Source organism: Dipodomys ordii, unplaced genomic scaffold (assembly GCF_000151885.1).
Source record: "Dipodomys ordii isolate 6190 unplaced genomic scaffold, Dord_2.0 Scaffold31, whole genome shotgun sequence".
NCBI classification, from domain to species: domain Eukaryota; kingdom Metazoa; phylum Chordata; class Mammalia; order Rodentia; family Heteromyidae; genus Dipodomys; species Dipodomys ordii.
In genome coordinates, this window is record NW_012267247.1 from 4,428,626 (window position 1) to 4,446,004 (window position 17,379).

Consider the following 17,379-nt stretch of genomic DNA (forward strand, 5'->3'; position numbering starts at 1 on the left):
TTCAAACAAGATCTCAGCCTCCTGAGTAACTAGGATTATAGGTGTGAGCAACCAGCACCTGCCCGGTACATTTCTACCAGCAACATATTATGTTCCAGTAGCTTCATACCTTCACTTATACTTGATATTGCCACTTTTCTAGCACCACTCCCCTGAGCATGAACTTAGGCCTTGCACATGGTAGGCAAGCACTGAGCTTTGATCACAATCCTTAAACTATGAACAGTTCTTTTCTCTTACAGTTTCAGAGATGTGGACTTTAGGACTTTGGCTGGGCAATCCTGGCTTAGGGGGTCTTTTTCTTTCCCTCTCTCCCTTCTTCCTTTCCCCTGTCTTTATTTTTTATTCTCCTTTCTTCCTTTATTTTCTTCCTTCCCTATTTCCCTCCCTCTCTTCCTTGCTTTCTTTTCCTTTTTCTTTTCTTTCTTTCCTTTTTTTTTTTTTGTCGGTCGTGGGGCCTGATCTCTGGGCCTAGGTGCTGTTCCTCAGCTCTTCAACTCAAGGCTAGCACTCTGCCACTTGAGCCACAGTGCCACTTCTGGCTTTTTCTGCTTATGTGGTGCTGAGGAATTGAACCCAGGGCCTCATGCATGGGAGGCAAGCACTCTACCACTAAGCCACCTTCCCAGCCCCTCTTTTCCTTTTTCTTGCCTCCTCCTTTGTTTCCCCTTCCCATCTCCCCTCCCCACTCTTTTCTTTTTTCTTTGTGCCAGTCCTGGGGCTTGAACTCAAGGCCTGGGCACAGTCCCTGAGTTTTTGTGCTCAAGACTAGCACTCTACTTCTTGAACTCCATTTCCAGCTTTTTGGTGGTTAATTGGAGATAAGAGTCTCACAAATAAATAAAGCAGAAACCCAGACTGCTTTTATGATCCAGCCTTGAAAGTCCAAGAGTATCACTTTTGCCATGCATTATTGATCTGAATAGTCACAAATGCCCACCCAGTTTCAAAGGAAGAAGGCGTAGGTTCTACCTCTAATTAGACAGATATCAAAGTCATACTGTGAGAGGAACATATGGGATAGGAGATATTGTTGCCACTCTGTTTGGAAAGTGCAATCTGCAGCACACATTTTTATGTATCTACTGAACACTCTGTGTAATGCCTAAACTATCATTTATCTATTTTTTTCTCCAGGGTTGCTTTTTTAGCTTATTGTTGGCAAAATAAATTATCAATGCTAGTTTCACCCCAGACATCTATATTGCAGGTATTTCTTTCCAGTATGCTAAAGCATGCCTTTGCCTTCCTCTTAAGGAGTCTATGTGTGTCTTCATTCAAACTTTTTTGTTTAGGGTGTGTGTTGCTGGTCCTGGGGCTTGAACTCAGGGCCTGGGCACTGTACCTGAGCATTTTTTTGTTGTTGTTGTTTTTGGTTGTGCCTTGAACTCTGGACTTGGGTACTGTCCCTCAGCTCTTTAGCTCAAGGTGAGCACTCTACCATTTAAGCCACAGAGCCACTTCTGGTTTTCTGGTGGTTTATTGGAGGTAAGAGTCTCATGGACTTTCCTGCCCAGGCTGGTATTGAACTGTGATCCTCAGATCTCAGCCTCCTGAGTAGCTAGGATTACAGGTATAAGCCACTGGTGCTGGCTTTTTTTTTTTTTTTTGTGGTCAAGGCTAGCCCTGTACCATTTGAGTCACTTCTGGTTGTTAATTGGAATTAAGAGTCTCACTCTCACAGACTTTCCTACCAGGGCTGGTTATGAACTGCGATCCTTAGATTTCAGCCTCCTAAATAGGATAACAGGCAATAGCCATTGGGGCCTGGCTTGGGTCAATTTTTTTCTAATTAGTTAATTTTTATTTATCTATTTTTAGAGTGCTGTAGATCAAACTAAGGGCCTCAAGCATGCTAAGCAAGCAGTCTACCAGTAAGTGACATTCCCATATTTTAAAATAATTGTAGGTTTATATGCTACAGAATAAATAAATCATTATTGTAATAATGATAAGTATCATATAATTCTTACAAATTATAATTGCAAGACTCCTAAAGCAGGAGGTGGTTGCTCATGTCTATAATCCCAGCACTAGGAACACTGAGACAGTATAGAATATTCTAGGTCATCATGGGCTACATAGCAAGATTGAAGAGATCCTTTGTATACTTTGCTCATTTCCTCCAATATAACCTGTGTGTGTGTATGCATGCATGCTGGGAGTGGGCTTGAACTCAGGACTTTGAGGTCTTACTTAGCTTTTTCACTTTAGGATGGTGCTCTACCACTTAAGTCCTACCTCCGTTTTTAGCTATTTGCTAGTTAATTGGAGATAAGAGTCTCACAGAGCTAGGTGCGGGTGGGTCTCACCTGTAATCCTAGCTACTCAGGAGGCTGAGATCTGAGGATCAAGGTTTAAAGCCAACCCCAGGCAAGAAAGTCCTGTAAGACTCTTATTTCCAATTAGCCACCAGGAGCCGGATGCTGGTGGCTCATGCCTGTAATCCTAGCTACTCTGGAGGCTGAGATCTGAGGATCATGGTTCAAAGCCAGCACGGGCAAAGTCCGTGAGACTCTGGTCTCCAATAAGCCACTAGAAAACCAGAAGTGGTGCTGTGGCTCAAGAGGTAGAGCGCTCACCTTGAGCTGAAGAGTGCAGGGACAGTGCCCAGGCCCAGAGTTCAAGCCCCATGACTGACAAAAAAAAAAAAAGTCTCAGAAACTTTCTTGTCCAGGCTGGCTTTGAACCGTGATCCTCAGATCTCAGCCTCCTGAGGAGTTAGGATTACAGGCTTGAGCCACCGGTGCCTGGCTTGGTGTGTGTGTGTGTGGCTTGGTGTGTGTGTGTGTGTTTTAGTCATGGGCCTGGGCACTGTCCCTCAGCTCTTCAGCTCAAGGCCAGCTCTCTACCATTTGAACCACAGTGCCACTTCTGGTTTTTTCTGCTAATGTGGTGCTGAGGAATCAAACCCAGGGCCTCACATATGCTAGGCAAGCACTCTACGACTAAGCCATATTCCCAGACTGACCTTACTATTCTTTGATTGAGCCATGGGTTGGATGGAAAGCTCATTATTCCAGAGTTTGCATGGCTCATTCTTTGGTTTTCCTCTCTGTTACCTTCTCAGCCACATTCTTTTGGAACACCTAAAAGTCCTAGCATCCTCCCCAAATTCCTCTTCCTTTCCTTGTTTTACTTTCTTCCTTACAACCTACAATTTTTTAACATATGATATACTGAATTTTTTTGCATTGTTTCTACTTGAATGTAAGCTCTAAAAGTTAGTATCTAACTTGTTTAGTTAAGTTTTCTTAGCCTCTAAAATAACTGGTGCATTTGTAAAATAGGGGGTGGAGATGTAGCTCCAGTGGTAAAGTGCCTGTTCACACTTGTGTATGTGTCTGTGTGTGCAAACACACAGCTGGGCATGGTAGTACATGCCTGTGATCCCAATAGGACTGTAAAGCTCTGACTCAGAAAACAAAGGACTAGGGGCTGGGAAAGTGGCTCAGTGGTAGAGTGCTTGCCTTGCATGCATGAGGTCCTGGGTTCGATTCCTCAGCACCACATAAGCAAAAAGAAAAAAGCCGGAAGTGGCGCTGTGGCTCAAGTGGTAGAGTGCTAGCCTTGAGCTGAAGGACAGTGCCCATGCCCAGAGTTCAGGCCCCACGACCGCCCCCCCCCAAAAAAAAAAAAAGAAAACAAAGGACTAGGGGCAGAAGCATGGCTTAGCATGAGTGCTTTGCTACCAAAAGTGAGCCACTGAGTTCAAATCCCAATACCACCCCAAAACAAAAACCAAAGACTGTGGATGTAGTTTGGTGGCAGAGCACTTGCCTAGTATAGCAAGGCCTTGGATTTGATCCCCAGCACAGCAAAAATAGCTATATAGATATATACATTCATAAGATGGATAAGAATATTGAGGCTCAGGAAGAGGAAGTTACCCAAGATAACACAATAACTAAGAGATGAAATCCAAGTGTCTTGTCTTCAAAATTCATGTTCTTATGTCTAAGAGGTGGGCTCCATTTCTTTCTTTCTTTCTTTTTTTTTTTTTTGGGTCTGGTCATGGGGCCTGAACTCTGGGCATGGGCACTGTCCCTCAGCTCTTCAGCTCAAGGCTAGCGCTCTACCACTTGAGCTACAGCACCACTTCTGGCTTTTTTCTTGTTTTTCTTTTTTTTTGCTGGTCGTGGGGCCTGAACTCTGGGTCTGGGCGCTGTCCCTAAGTTCTTCAGCTCAAGGCTAGAGCTCTACCACTTGAGCCACAGCGCCACTTCCAACCTTTTCTGCTTATGTGGTGCTGAGGAACCGAACCCAGGGCCTCATGCATGCAAGGCAAGCATTCTACCACTGAGCCACCTTCCCAGCCCCTGGCTTTTTTTCTTTTTTTGCTTATGTGGTGCTGAGGAATCGAACCCAGGGCCTCATGCATGCAAGGCAAGTAAGTGCTCTACCACTGAATCACCTCCCCAGCCCATCCATTTCTTTTATTTCTTTTATTTTTTAATATTTTTTATTGTAAAAATACCATACAGATGCCGGGTGCCGGTGGCTCACGCCTGTAATCCTACTCAGGTGGCTGAGATCTGAGGATCATGGTTCAAAGCCAGCATGGGCAGAAAAGTTCGTGAGACTCTGATTTCCAATAAGTCACTAGAAAACCAGAAGTGGCTCTGTGGCTCAAGAGGTAGAGCGCTCACCTTGAGCTGAAGAGTGCAGGGACAGCGCCCAAGCTGAGTGCAAGCCCCATGACCCATCAAAAAAAAAAAAAAGGCCAGTAGTCCTCTGCCAGGTTTCAAGTCTGGCCTCAGTGCCAAGGTCAAGGCTTGCTGTTCCTAGGGCAAGGTCAGTATGCTGGTGCCCCCCAGTGGCTATTATAAGGAAGAACAGCTAAGAGCAGCCCCTTGATGCTGACAGTGGTGAATGGGGTGGAGAACCTACTTGGTTCCCAGATTCTCCCCTCAGAGAATACACAACTCAGGGGCTAGGCATAAGAGATCTTTATTTTCCTAGAGGGGACAGGCAGTGGGGCAGTGCAACATCCAAGCCCCAGACCAAACATGCAGCATCCACATGCAGAACAGCTACACAGGCTGGGGCAGGGCCAGGGGTGGGAACTGAGACTGTGGGATGTCCATAGTACCCCTGCTAGGATATTTGGGCTCTGGGCTCTGGTGCCCCTATTGGTACTGAAGACAGAAGCTTGAAATGCTTCCCATGGCTCGAACCCCATAACTCTGGCCAGGAAGAAAGATGGCACAAGGAAAATGGGGTTTAGCCATTCTACGGCACTTGATTCTATACAGGGTTGGCACAGTCCTGCCAACTGGAAGAGTCTCATGCCCAAGATAGCACAGTACTTAGCAGGAAGAGGGTCTACACACTTTCCTGTCCCCAACAGGGCTAGACCCTGACCTCAGAAAGGCTTAGGATATTTAGGAGCAAGATCCTACCCACCTTGCAGGGCAATGCCAACGAAGGGACTTCCCTGAGCACAGGCAAGGCCTCCTAAGGCAGTAGTAAACGGAGGGAGCTGCTATAGACAGGAAGCCTTGCTTCTGTGCCTCAATGGTAAGGGAGCGAAGGACAGGGTAAGAAGTCTAGGCTTTGGGAGGGATGAAGTAAAGGGCAATGGCCCAAGGCCCTGCAGGCCATGGCTACTCAGGCCTCCAGGGACAGGAGGGAGGTTAGGGTTGGGAAGACCAGGCCAAGAGAAGGGCCTTCTACCCAGAACCCCTGCACCCATGCTGAGCTCTGGCCAGGCAGGGCTGTAGGGAGAATAAATACATGGATACATGAAAAACTTCAAGGCACCAGGATTCTGAGGAGCTGTAGAGCCACTCCCCACAGACAGACAGTGGTTTTATCTTTAGCTTAAACTATGTAATATGTGTAGGGGAGAAGGAGAAGGAGAAACACTGAGAGGAAGCGACACGTAGGGACATGAGAGTAGAAGGCATGAAGTAGATGAAGGTGGCAGTGAGAGTGTCTGGAGGAGAAGAGGGGAGACAGACAGACAGGAGAGAAGGGAAGGCAGACAGAGATGGCCTGAACACGCAGCACTTCTGGTCCCTATAAAATAAGGCACCAGAGTCAGTAACGTTGCCGTTGTCCCTGTGGTATTAAAACAGGTGCTGGAGAAAAGGGTGGGCAGCTGCTGAAGGGCCTGGGTGTGCAGAAGCCTCACACCTGTGCACCGGTGGCATTCTTGATCAGGGGTATCTGTAAGGATGGGAGATGCCATGAGGGCTTGGCTGTGGGGCCATGGACCCCACTGATTGGGTCAGTCCAATGGGCTGTCCACGCATCCCCACCCCAGCCAGGTAGGTACACACCTTTGAGAGGTCTACACCAGTGAGGGCATGCACAGAGGCGGGCAGCTCTGCCAGCAGCCGGTTCACTTCTGATGTCACTTTGCTGTTGTCCCCACTGAGGACCACAATCTCATCAACTTTGGTCAGCGGTGCGGCAACTTTGGCAGCAATCTAGGTGGAGAGGGAAGAGTGTGGTTAATGACTTGACTCCTTCTGCCCAGTGCCTCTCTCTCCCTTCTCCAAGTCACCCAAATCCAAAGCAGCCTGGATAGTGTGTAGAAAAAAAAAAATCTCTGGGCCAAAGGTTGATTTTGTTGAAGGGTCCCTGCCCCATTGCTGAGTACTTTGCTCATGTAATCCTTCCAGCTGCCTGTTACTGAGTAGGCCCAGAGAAGTTCTGGAATTTGCTCTGCCAGTCTCCTCAAAAGAGAAGACCCAGGGCTGGGAATGTGATGTAGTGGTGGAGTGCTTGCCTAGCATGCATGAAGCCCTGGGTTTGATTCCTCAGTACCACATACACAGAAAAAGCCAGAAGTGGTGCTATGGTTCAAGTGGTAGAGTGCTGTCCTTTGAGCAAAAGAAGCTCAGGGACAGTGCCCAGGCCCTGAGTTCAAGCCCCAGGACTGGAAAAACAAAAACCAAAAAACTAAACTTTGGGCATCAGGCTGGAGTATGGCCTTACCTGTGGTAAGGCCTCTAGTACCAAGGCCATCTTGGCCGCGTCCCCATATTTCTGGTAGGCCTCAGCCTTGAGCTTCATCCGCTCAGCCTCTGCCTTTCCCATTGCCTCAATGACTGCTGCTTCTGCCTCCCCGATTTTTCGAATCTTCTCAGCCTCTGCTTGTGCCAAGAGGACTTGCTTCACCCTGAAGGAGCCCAGGCCAGATAGATCAGTTGGAGGGGACAAGCCTTATCCGGATGCCAACAAACTCTTCAGCCCTCTGTTCTGGTGGCTGTCAGGGGTGAGAAACATTTAAATGGGGGGCCCTGGCCTGGCTATGGCCAGGGAGAGACTACCAGCTCTACTACTCCAAGTAGCAGAGGAGACTAACCAGAAATAGCCCTCTATGCCAGTACTATCTTAGGAACTCCAGTCTCCTTTACTTAGTCTTCTTGACAAGATTCCAATGTAGGGAAAGTGGGCTTATATTGCTTTGCAGTAAGGGGCAGAGCCAGGGGAAAGCAGCGTCTAAGCTGTGGAGAGGAAAGTTCGGTGCTAAGTCCCCTGATTAAGCCTGACAAAGAGCCTTACTTTTCACCCTCAGCGATCTGCTGGATGCGGTGAGCTTCAGCCTCGGCAGGGCGGTGCACTGTGGCAATGAGTTCCTTGTCGGTGCGCAGGATCTCCTGTGCTTCCACAGCTATCTGCTTCTTGCGCTGCACAACTTCAATCTCAATTTCTTCCTGCCGGATCTTCTGCTGTTCCCGAGCTCCTTGCAACTCATAGGCTAACTGGGCCTCAGCGGTCTGTGGCAGAAGAGTCAGTTTGTTAGAGGCTGGCCAAGTCCTAAGCCCTGAGCTCTCTGCTGGGGGTGCCCTGGTTTCTCACCTTGATGTTGACCTCCTCACTGAAGGCTGATTTTTGTAGCTCAAAGGCTCGCTTGGAGTCAGCGATCTTGGTGTCTGCCATGAACTTCACATCCAACATCTCCTTCTTGCACTCAGCTTCCTGGGGGTGGGAGGGACAGGTGTTAAGGATCATCTGATGGACTATGATCCCATGGCTCCCAAGCTCCCAAAGACAACTCCATGTACCCGGATGCCTGCATCCCGTTCGGCTTCAGCCACACCAATGTCTGCATCTCTCTGCACCACAGCAGTCTGTGTTTTGCCCAGGGAGCTTAGATAATCCACTTTGTCATACACATCCTGGGGTGGGAAGAAGGAAGTCACCTCAGGGGCAGCCATGGGCAGAAAGGTGCCCTCCTACCTGCCCTCATGCTGTGAGTCTAACATTCCTATCACACATCACCTTGATGGTGAAACTGAGGATTTCAATGCCCATGCGGCCAACATCAGGAGCTGCCACTTCCCTCACCAGCTTGGCAAACTGGTCTCGGTCCTGATAAATCTGTTCCACAGTTAGGGTCCCTGGGGGTGGAGAAATCATGGATCAACTTGGGAAAGGGAGGCAGTATTTGAATAGAAGTCTATGTACACACAGGGTGAGCTGGGTCTTCCTGGGATTTCTCCTTCTGCAGTCCAGGCTGGCTGAGGGGTCTGAGCAGACTGTTCCATTAGCATCCCTCTTCCACACTGTCCATTCCTTCACAGAAGTACTAAAGTTACCTGGACACTTTTTTTTTTGTCGGTGGTGGGGCCTGAACTCTGGGCCTGGGTGCTGTCCCTCAGCTCTTCAGCTCAAGGCAAGTGCTCTACCCACTTGAACCACAGCACCATTTGCAGTTTTTTCTGCTTATGTGGTGCTGAGGAATTGAGCCCAGGGCCTCATGCATGCAAGGCAAGCGCTCTACCACTGAGCCACTTTCCCAGCCCCACTAGAGACTTTTCCCCCTAGAAATTAAATCTAGAGTCTCTTAAGTGCCAAGTCCTCAGTCCATCTCAAACTTCAGTAGGACAGCCCCTTTGTCCAGCCAGCCTGCATGAGCATCCAGTCAATCTGGGGACCATGTGAAGCTGGGCAGGGTCTCACCAAGGATGGAGCGCAGATGTCCCTCAAGTGTCTGAAGGACGACATTCTTGATATCCTGAACATTCTTGCCCAAAAACTGCTCGCAAGCCACGGCCAAGAGCTCCTTCTCTGTCATGATCTTCACCTGCCAGGATCACAGAAGTGCCTGAGTGAGGCTGGAGAAGGCTGATGGAGGCCCCAGACCCAGAGGTGCTGAGGCTGGTGGCTAAGGCCCTTCCCTCTTTTGGCAAACCTGGAGGCCTTGGGGCAATAAAAGGGGCTGGAGTGACTCATGCCCCTAGTGGGAATACTGCAGTATCTGTCTTCACTGGTGACCCCAGTCCCTAGCCCAGTCTCTCTCCATGCATTTGGGATTTGTCTTCCCACCCCTCTAGCCCGGATCCCTTACTAGCCAATCCTCCTCTTCAGCCTACCCACATGTGGGAGACTCTCAGGCGGAGGGGCAGAGAGGATGAAAAGGAGAATGAACAATAGGGACACAGACAGACGAATGGATTTGGAAAGAGCCTAGACAGGGCAGGAGAAAGGTCCAAGGGTGTATATGATGGTGCAACTGCTTCTTGGTGAGCTACTTGCTCACCAAAGGCCTGTAATGTGTTTGAATCTCACTGCCCTGTGAAGTTGAGGGTAGATTAGGACACAATATCCCTTCCCAGGCTCTGAGCTGGACTCTCAGAGCTCAGAGCTCCTCTGCCTTACAGGGCCTTTCCCTTTGGGTCATCCATCCCATCCCCTGCCCAGGGAAGAGGGGAGGCCTGAACTCTGGGGCCTGGCATGTCCAGTACCTGCAAAGAATGGGGATGGGTTAGTGAGACAGGAGCCCTCAGCACTGGTTCTGTCCTGCAAGGGCTGCTGAAGAGAGAAGGAGTAGCTGTTAGTCCTTGAGTGGCCAAAGGGACCAACGGTATGTTCCAGTGATGATGACCCTCTTGTTGGGGGGATGGAAGGGCCCTAGATAAAGATTGCCCCTGGCTGCTATCCTCTCCTCCTCCCCCCAAACACCAGCATAGGGATGAAACACCTCAATGGACATGCGTGGGGCTTCTGAGTTACTATACCTGGGCGACACCCGTCACAGTTAAAGCTACCCCCTCGGCCGTCTCTACGTCCTCGCAGCGGGGCTGCAACGTCATAATCTCTAAGGAAATCCTGCCAAGAAATGCAAAACAGGGGCATGGGTCTGGGGGCCCAGGGCCTGGGGGATGGGAAGAGTCTAGTACCTCACTGCTCCAGGTGGAACAGGCCCAGGGTCCTGTAAGGAGTCTCCAGGGATGTGTAGCTGGCAGTGTGTGAGGTAGATGAGAGGCAAGAGTGGGTGCAGGAAGCTCTGGGGAAGTAGAATAAGTGGGCTACATGTGTGATACATGTTCTCTGCTCAGGTTACCTGCTTAAATTGTGAGGACTAGGAAGTGGGAAAGAAGTTGCTGTGGTGGGATTGATGGGGTCAGGTGGAACCAGTACTGGTACTCCAAGCGGTACTATGGAGGCCACAGGGGGTGGGGGGATGTTAGTTATTTCTTGGGTCTAACTCAGCCCCCTGAATGTCTGACAGGGTTGCTCAAAAGCTGAATCTGCAAAAGTGGGTATGCTGGCAGTCTGCCCACTGCTGGGCAAAGATGGAAGTGATCCGCTCCTGCACCTTGCCAAGTAATCAATCACTCACTGTCTGATCCCTTTACCTGGCCACAGATTATGACTTGAAGCCTGGCTTCTGCTATTGGACTCAGGCATGGCACATGGGGAATGTAGGCTAGTTGTACACTTAATCCTAAAAAGAGCTGTGTGCCCAGGTAATCCGACTCCCTAAGGGCCACATTCTCTAACTTAAAAGGGACCTGGACTTGGGAAATGTCTCAAGGATAGTAGTGGGCTTAGAAGCCTGAGATCTGCTTCTAAAGGATATTGAGGGAGGCCTGGACCCTACCTATGCCATATAAGGTGTTCTAAGTTTCTTCTCAGACCTCTGCACTGAACCTGACTTCCCACCATACTACAAGGGCTGATGAGATAAGGATGGGGACCTTCCCAACTAGAGCTGGCAGGATGTGTGAGGAAGGGGGTAGTGGTGCTGGATTTTGACTTAGAAGGTTGAAGATCAACTCGATGCCAAAGAAGGGGAAGTGCAAGATACAGTTTAGGTTCCTTTCCAGCCTGTGGACCCAACAGCTACAGGCTCTGAGGAGGCATGGGTTTTGGGGTATTCATTGCTATATTCCCAGTGCCTAAAACCAAGCAAATGTTCAATAGAGAGCTGGCAAAGAACTCAATGAAGATGAGAGCCTGCATATTACGAAGCACTTGGGAGTTGCTTAACAATCTAGACAAAGCAGATCTTACCAGCTATGGCTGCATGGTAATGAAGCCTGGTATCCAAGGACACCCACTGGCCGACTTGGACTTAGCTTCCAGTATCCCTTGTTCTTTTCCCATTGCAGCCCATGGGCAAGGGTTAGGGCCCTGGGGATCTACTGGGGTCCAGCTACCCTGGCATCTAGAGCAGCAGAGATGGGAACAGAGGGGAGGGAGGTAGAAAGGCCATTCAGCTTCTGCCTGCCAGGCCCCGCAGGGCAGGAAGAGAGAAGGTTAGACACAGAGGAGGAAACAGGTGGGTTATTACCTGTGCAACCCCTGTTACGAATAGCGGGACCCCCTCCGACGTCTCAATATTCTCACAGCGACACAGGATGGTCATAACCTCCAGAGACAGTCTGAGGAGCAGCCAGGGAGTAGGGAGAGGTAGGGACAGGAAGGGTAGGAGGGGACACAGCAAACACACATAGTAGTTACTAGATAAGCACTGATGCTTGGTAAATGGGGGCAAGGTGGAGGTAGATCTTACTCAACACTTCAGGTCCCATCCCCGCCAGCTTAGCCTAAGGCTGTAGGAGAGCTGCAACAGGCACCCCCTTGCTGGCCTGAGACTTTGGGTCTCTTCTATATAGTCCCCTCTGGGGCCACAAGCTGAGGAGTGAAAGGTCAGTGCTTAGGGCAGCCAAGTTGCTCACCACCTCATTGCTCAGGAGATTCCTGCCACAATCTAGGAAATGTAGACTTAGCTCTACCCTCCTAACACAGGAAAACCTGTGTTTCTAGAAACTGGAAGGAGGTGGCCATCCTTGGAATTAATGAGCCACAGCAAATACTGAATCTTGCTTGGGGCATGAACTCAAAAGGATACACATCACTAAGAAGGCAATTTATGTCCAGAAAAGCCCAAAGAAAATTCTGGATGTTTGTAATATGGCTAACGAAGGCTGGGGGAGAAAATATGCTCCTGCCAGAATATTCACAGGGACCAATAAAAGATAATGGAGCGTTTTGCTTTGGTATTTCCAAACTGGGGCATGAGCATGGTTATTGGCAAAGAAAACTAGGTGCCTCTAAGCTACTTGGCCCACCCCAGCTGTGAGTGTGCATGTTTAGAGTGGTGGTCCAGGCACAGCAGGCTGTGGATAGTGTGGAAAGGTTCCTTAAACCCAAAGAAGGAAGGGAAGACAGAGGCTGAAGGAGAGAAGCAGGTGGACGGGGTAGAGATTAGAAGCAGTAGGCAACATGGAGTCCCCATCTTAACCCTTAAATGGGCTTCTTGCTGGGTGCTCGTCATGCAGACATGCAAAGGCTGCCTTCATTCAAGCTCCTAACACTAGTACCCTTGGGCCCGAGATTTTTTTTTTCTTTCAGTGCTAGGTATTGAATCCAGGGTCTTGCTAGGTAAGAGCTCTACCACTGAGCTACATTCCTAGCTCCTGAGAGGACTCTTGACCTTACTCAGCTAGGAGCCTACGAAACTCTCTATTCTGGAAAAAGCTGGAGGAAGGCAAGGAACAGGGGAAGGAACAGGGGAGGGAACAAGGGAGGGAGGGAGGCTGCAGTTGAGATACCAGAGGTGGAAGGGAGAGGGAGCTGCCCACATCAGGGTCTCAGGACAGTACAGGACAGGATGTAGCAGGAGGGACTTCACTGAGCCTGGGGGAAGAATGGTTGACACTACAAGTAGGTGACATACAGGATGGCTGTGGAAAGTTCCTCCAAAGGGAGGCTAAGTGTGGAAACTAAGTTAAAAGTCTCTAGTCTGACCTGACAGGCTCCTGCTAGCCTAAGGAAATAAAGACCTCAGCCTATGGAGCTATTCACCAAGTAAGCTATGGGCTGGGGTAGGACTACCAGCCAAAAAGTAAACAAGAGGGGAATGGCTGTAGGCTCAGACTGCCTAGCAAGTCAGGCTAGTAGAAGGACCTTTAGCCTGAAGTCTACCTCATTCTTAGGATGAGAGACCAGGCCCCCAGCTCCCACTTCTAACAGGGTCAGGGAGGTCTGGACCTCCTGTCCTAGGATCTGCTCCCTAGAGCAAGGAGTGGGAGACCTGGAAAAGGGCTGTGGTGGTGTTGCCTTAGTAGTGGGCGTCCACACAGGACAGGTCTCTGGGCAAGTCAAACTTTTGGGCCTGGCTATAAAGTCGAGGTGTTTGAAAAAAAATATTCTGCTGTATATGGTGAATAACTGTATTACATTGCAAGAGTATATGAAAGCAGTATGGAGAAACTCAATGAAAGCTTTTAATCAGTAAGGAGATGGTGGGCCGCGGGGTGAGGGGGGCAGGAGAAATAGATTATCAGTGGGTGGAAACTAGCAAAAGAGGGTAGGGCTAGTAGGGAGGATGAACGTGGCTGAATCCTATTGAATACTATTATTTGCAACTATGAAGATGGAAAATGAAATCTGTTGTGGATTTTTTGGTAGGGAGGGGGAAGGGACAGTGATAGAAGTAGTAAAGGGAGAGCCTGATTGGAGTACAGTGCAAACGTGTGGAGATGTAACAATGAAACCTCTCCCTGTGGAACTAAGACAATATAATAAAGTCTTCTGCTGTGTGGGGACTGCATATATGAGGTGGCGATGTCTCCTGGAGCAAATGGGTGTGTCATGTGCCTAGGACTCTGGAGTAGAAGTTGGGACAACTACGGATGACTGATACTTTTGGCCTTGGATCAGAAGAGTTCCCCAGAATCCCTCAGGTCAGGCATGGTAAAGTGAGGGGAGAGATGACAGAGTGGAGAGGGTTATGGAGAGATGAGCGGTGTTAAAAAGTCGTGACAAGCTTCCCATCCCTTAACCATTATGGTGCCCTCAGACTCCCAGAGCTTATACCAACAGTTGAGTGCAGACATGGGGCTTCTTTTCGGATGGATGGATGGGGGTGGGGTGGGGATTTCTGGTGGAATCTTTAGTGCTTCCCCTTTGAAATGGCCAGCCCCCTTCAACATGCCCACATCTTCAAAGTTCTATTGTTCTGGTTGCCTGGGTCCTGGTCTGGAAGGATTTGTTCTCCCCCATTTTCTTTTCTTCTCTCCTCCACCTTCCCCCCCCCCCCCCTCCGCCCCTGTCCTAGTGCTTGAACTCTGGGCTTGGACACTGTCTCTAAACTCCTTTTTGTTCAAGGCTAGTACTCTACCACCTGAGCAACAGTGCCACTTCCAGCTTTTTCTGTGATTAACTGGAGATAAGGACTTGCTGGCCCCACTGACTTCAAACCATGATCCTCAGATCTCAGCCTTCTGAGATTACAGGCGTGTAGGATTACAGGCGTGAGCTACCAGGTGCCTGGCCCCATTTTCCATACTCAAAAAAAGGGTGATAATAGAAAAGGTGGCTGGCATGCCCTATCTCCTGTGGAGGGCAAGAAGACAGTGAAAGAGACCATGTCTACCCTGGCCTTGAGCTCTGAAGGCACCAGAAGGGAAAGCTGGATGAAGGACACTCTGAGGAGCCAGAATCTCCCTTTCTCTAGTAATTCTTTTTCAAACTGATTTAGGAGGTCCAGACTTGTTTTGCCTGGCCCAGCATCAATCCCTTATGCTCCTACCCTGTATCTAACCCACTGTAGTCACAAAGCATTTCTGACTGTACATTCATCCTCTGCCATTAGTCCTTGTCTGAATTGTCCCAATCCTACACAGGTTAAGGTGAAAGTATGGGCTCTTTTTGCCCTTTCTTTCCTCTGTACTCCCCCTCCAAATGGTATATAATGAAGGCTGCTTGAATAGCTTTCTTTGTTTTGCTGAGGCAGGTCTTGCTATGTAGCATAGGCTGCCCTCAAACTCACAATCCTCCTGCTTCTGCTTTCCAGGGTTGGGATGGTATGGCTCTGAATTCCACCTCCAGTGGTAAAATAACACACAATAAGAAAGGGGCCCACGGACAGGTCTTCCTGATGTGTGTGCCTCTTGCAGCTCATTTCACCTGTTCCTTAGAAATCTCCCCCTACCAGATGGAAAGTGGAATGACAGATGCTGTAGCTGGCCTGTGGGGTAAAAGCGGATCTCTTACCTTTGAGTGTCAGAGATGCACCACCAGGCCCAGGCCCAGCCGCCGAACACGTACTGTTTATAGTCAGAGCCACAACAGCCACCTGGGGAACAAAGCAAACCACTGTTGATCAGTTCAGTTTCTAGATTTGGTCTACCCCTGATCCCCTCTAATAGTAACTTTGGCTTCTTAACGTATTTGGACTTGACAATGGCAATTGTTGGGTGCCAGGTGCTAAAATTACACATAGAGATAAGTTCTCTCTACCCTTAAGGTACTTAGAATCTAGTTTGGTAGGCACATAGTTTGCATAAAAGGATATCCACTAAACACTTTGGAATGGAAGTACTTTTAGAGGACACATCAGTACACAGGGGTGGAAAACCCTGTCTGCCTGCAGACATATCAGTGAGGCTGGCCCTCTATTCCTACAGCATTCAAACTGACTTTGCTTCCTTTGTAGGAGCCACTGGGGAAGAAAGGCCTCAAAACCAAAGAGCACTTGTGGTACTAATTGGAGAAATGAAGAGAAAGGGAAAAGGCCTCAAAAAGAAGTTGTTCCTGGAAATTGTGCATCAACTAATCAGCTAATTTGGCCAAGCGCAAATCCAGGTTTGTAGACATGCTCAGCATGTCTTCTACCAGAAGTGAGGAAAATAAATTCCTGAAATTCTTTTGTTTGGGTTTTTTTTAACTGTACTTTTTTTTTGTCTTTTCTTTTTTGGTACTGGGGATCGAACCCAGGACGTTGCACTTGCTAGGCAAGCGCTTTGCCACTGAGCTACATCCCAGCCCAAATTCCTGAAATTCTTGTAGTAAACTCCTCTGTTAATGCCAAAATCACTGAATTTCCATGAAGTTTTAGTAAAAATTAAAAGAGGCACTTGGAGGACACACATATGTATAGGAAACAGATAAATCAGAGCAAACAGAATTTTAGGGAAAAATACCTTGGGTTTTCATGAAAGCTTCAGGACAGGTCTAGGTATGTTTGTTTTATTTGCCATTCCTGGGTCTCAAACTCATAGCCTGGGCACTGTCCCTGAGCCTCTTTGTGCTCAAGGCTAGCACTCTACCACTTGAGCCACAGTGCTACTTCTGACTTTTTCTGAGTAGTTTATTGGAGATAAGAATCTCACGGACTTTCCTGCCCAGGCTGGCTTTGAACTGTGATCCTCAGATCTCAGCTTCCTGAGTAGCTAGGATTACAGGTCTGAGCCACCAGTGCTTGGCTTAGGTAGCTTTCTGTAACAGGATGAGTGTCTTTAAGGACCCATGGCAGGTGACCAGGCAGGAAGAAGGTAGATCATGGTGTCCTCTATCAGGCTGAAGAGCCGTGTATGAGTAAGTGAGTGATGGGGAGCCACAGGGACTTTAAGCTGGGAGGTGGTAAGGTTAGAATAACATCTTTGTACAAGGAGGAGGAGACTGAGGTCAGGGAGACTAGGTAGATGCGTCTTGCAGAAACCCAGGCATTTTGACAGGTGGCTGACACTAGTAGATAACATCAGGAGGAATGTTGCCTAAAGAAAATTTCTGAAGGGGTGGAAATGTTCTATATCTGTGTTGTGGAGTATGGTAGCTACTAGCCATGGTGGTGACTGAGTCCTCCAAATGTGGCTCATATCAATATATGAATTTAATTTATTTTGGTGCCAGTATTGGGGACTGAACTCAAGGCCTATTAGTCTGGCTTGGCTTTTCACTCATGGCTGTTGCTCTACAACTTGAGCCACATACTGGCTTTTTGCTGGTTAATTAAAGGTAAGAGTCTCCCAGATTTGTCTGCATGGACTTCTTTTGAACCTCAATCCTCAGATTTCAGTTTTTTTTTTTTTTTTTGTCGGTTGTGGGGCTTGGACTGTAGGCCTGGGCACTGTCCCTCAGCTCTTCAGCTCAAGGCTAGCGCTCTACCATTTGAGCCACAGCGTCACTTCTGGTTTTCTGGTGGTTTATTGGAGATAAGAGTTTCTCGGGGGCTGGGAAGGTGACTCAGTGGTAGAGCGCTTGCCTTGCATGCATGAGGCCCTGGGTTCGATTCCTCAGCACCACATAAGCAAAAAGAAAAAAGTTGGAAGTGGCGCTGTGGCTCAAGTGGTAGAGTGCTAGCCTTGAGCTGAAGAGCTGAGGGACAGCGCCCAGGTCCAGAGTTCAGGC

At 48.7% G+C, this 17,379-nt stretch overlaps 1 protein-coding gene across 3 annotated transcripts in view; it reads right to left on the minus strand.

The window, feature by feature from the left end:
• Window positions 1-4,934: 4,934 nt before the first annotated feature.
• Flot2 (flotillin 2) overlaps window positions 4,935-17,379 on the minus strand; it is a 23,629-nt gene continuing 11,184 nt past the window's right edge. Inside the window, exons 2-11 of one of the 3 annotated variants that reach the window (XM_013016579.1) lie at window positions 15,244-15,325; window positions 9,975-10,065; window positions 8,917-9,040; window positions 8,236-8,354; window positions 8,019-8,132; window positions 7,813-7,932; window positions 7,516-7,730; window positions 6,946-7,129; window positions 6,285-6,434; window positions 4,935-6,171 (exon numbers count right to left, since the gene is read on the minus strand). In XM_013016579.1, coding sequence (XP_012872033.1) covers window positions 6,133-6,171; window positions 6,285-6,434; window positions 6,946-7,129; window positions 7,516-7,730; window positions 7,813-7,932; window positions 8,019-8,132; window positions 8,236-8,354; window positions 8,917-9,040; window positions 9,975-10,065; window positions 15,244-15,325 — 1,238 coding nt within the window. In that variant the 3' untranslated portion in view covers window positions 4,935-6,132. Of the gene's footprint in view, window positions 6,172-6,284; window positions 6,435-6,945; window positions 7,130-7,515; window positions 7,731-7,812; window positions 7,933-8,018; window positions 8,133-8,235; window positions 8,355-8,916; window positions 9,041-9,974; window positions 10,066-11,533; window positions 11,625-15,243; window positions 15,328-17,379 lie in introns of those variants that run through there. The other 2 variants (XM_013016580.1, XM_013016581.1) reach the window with 2 other exon arrangements.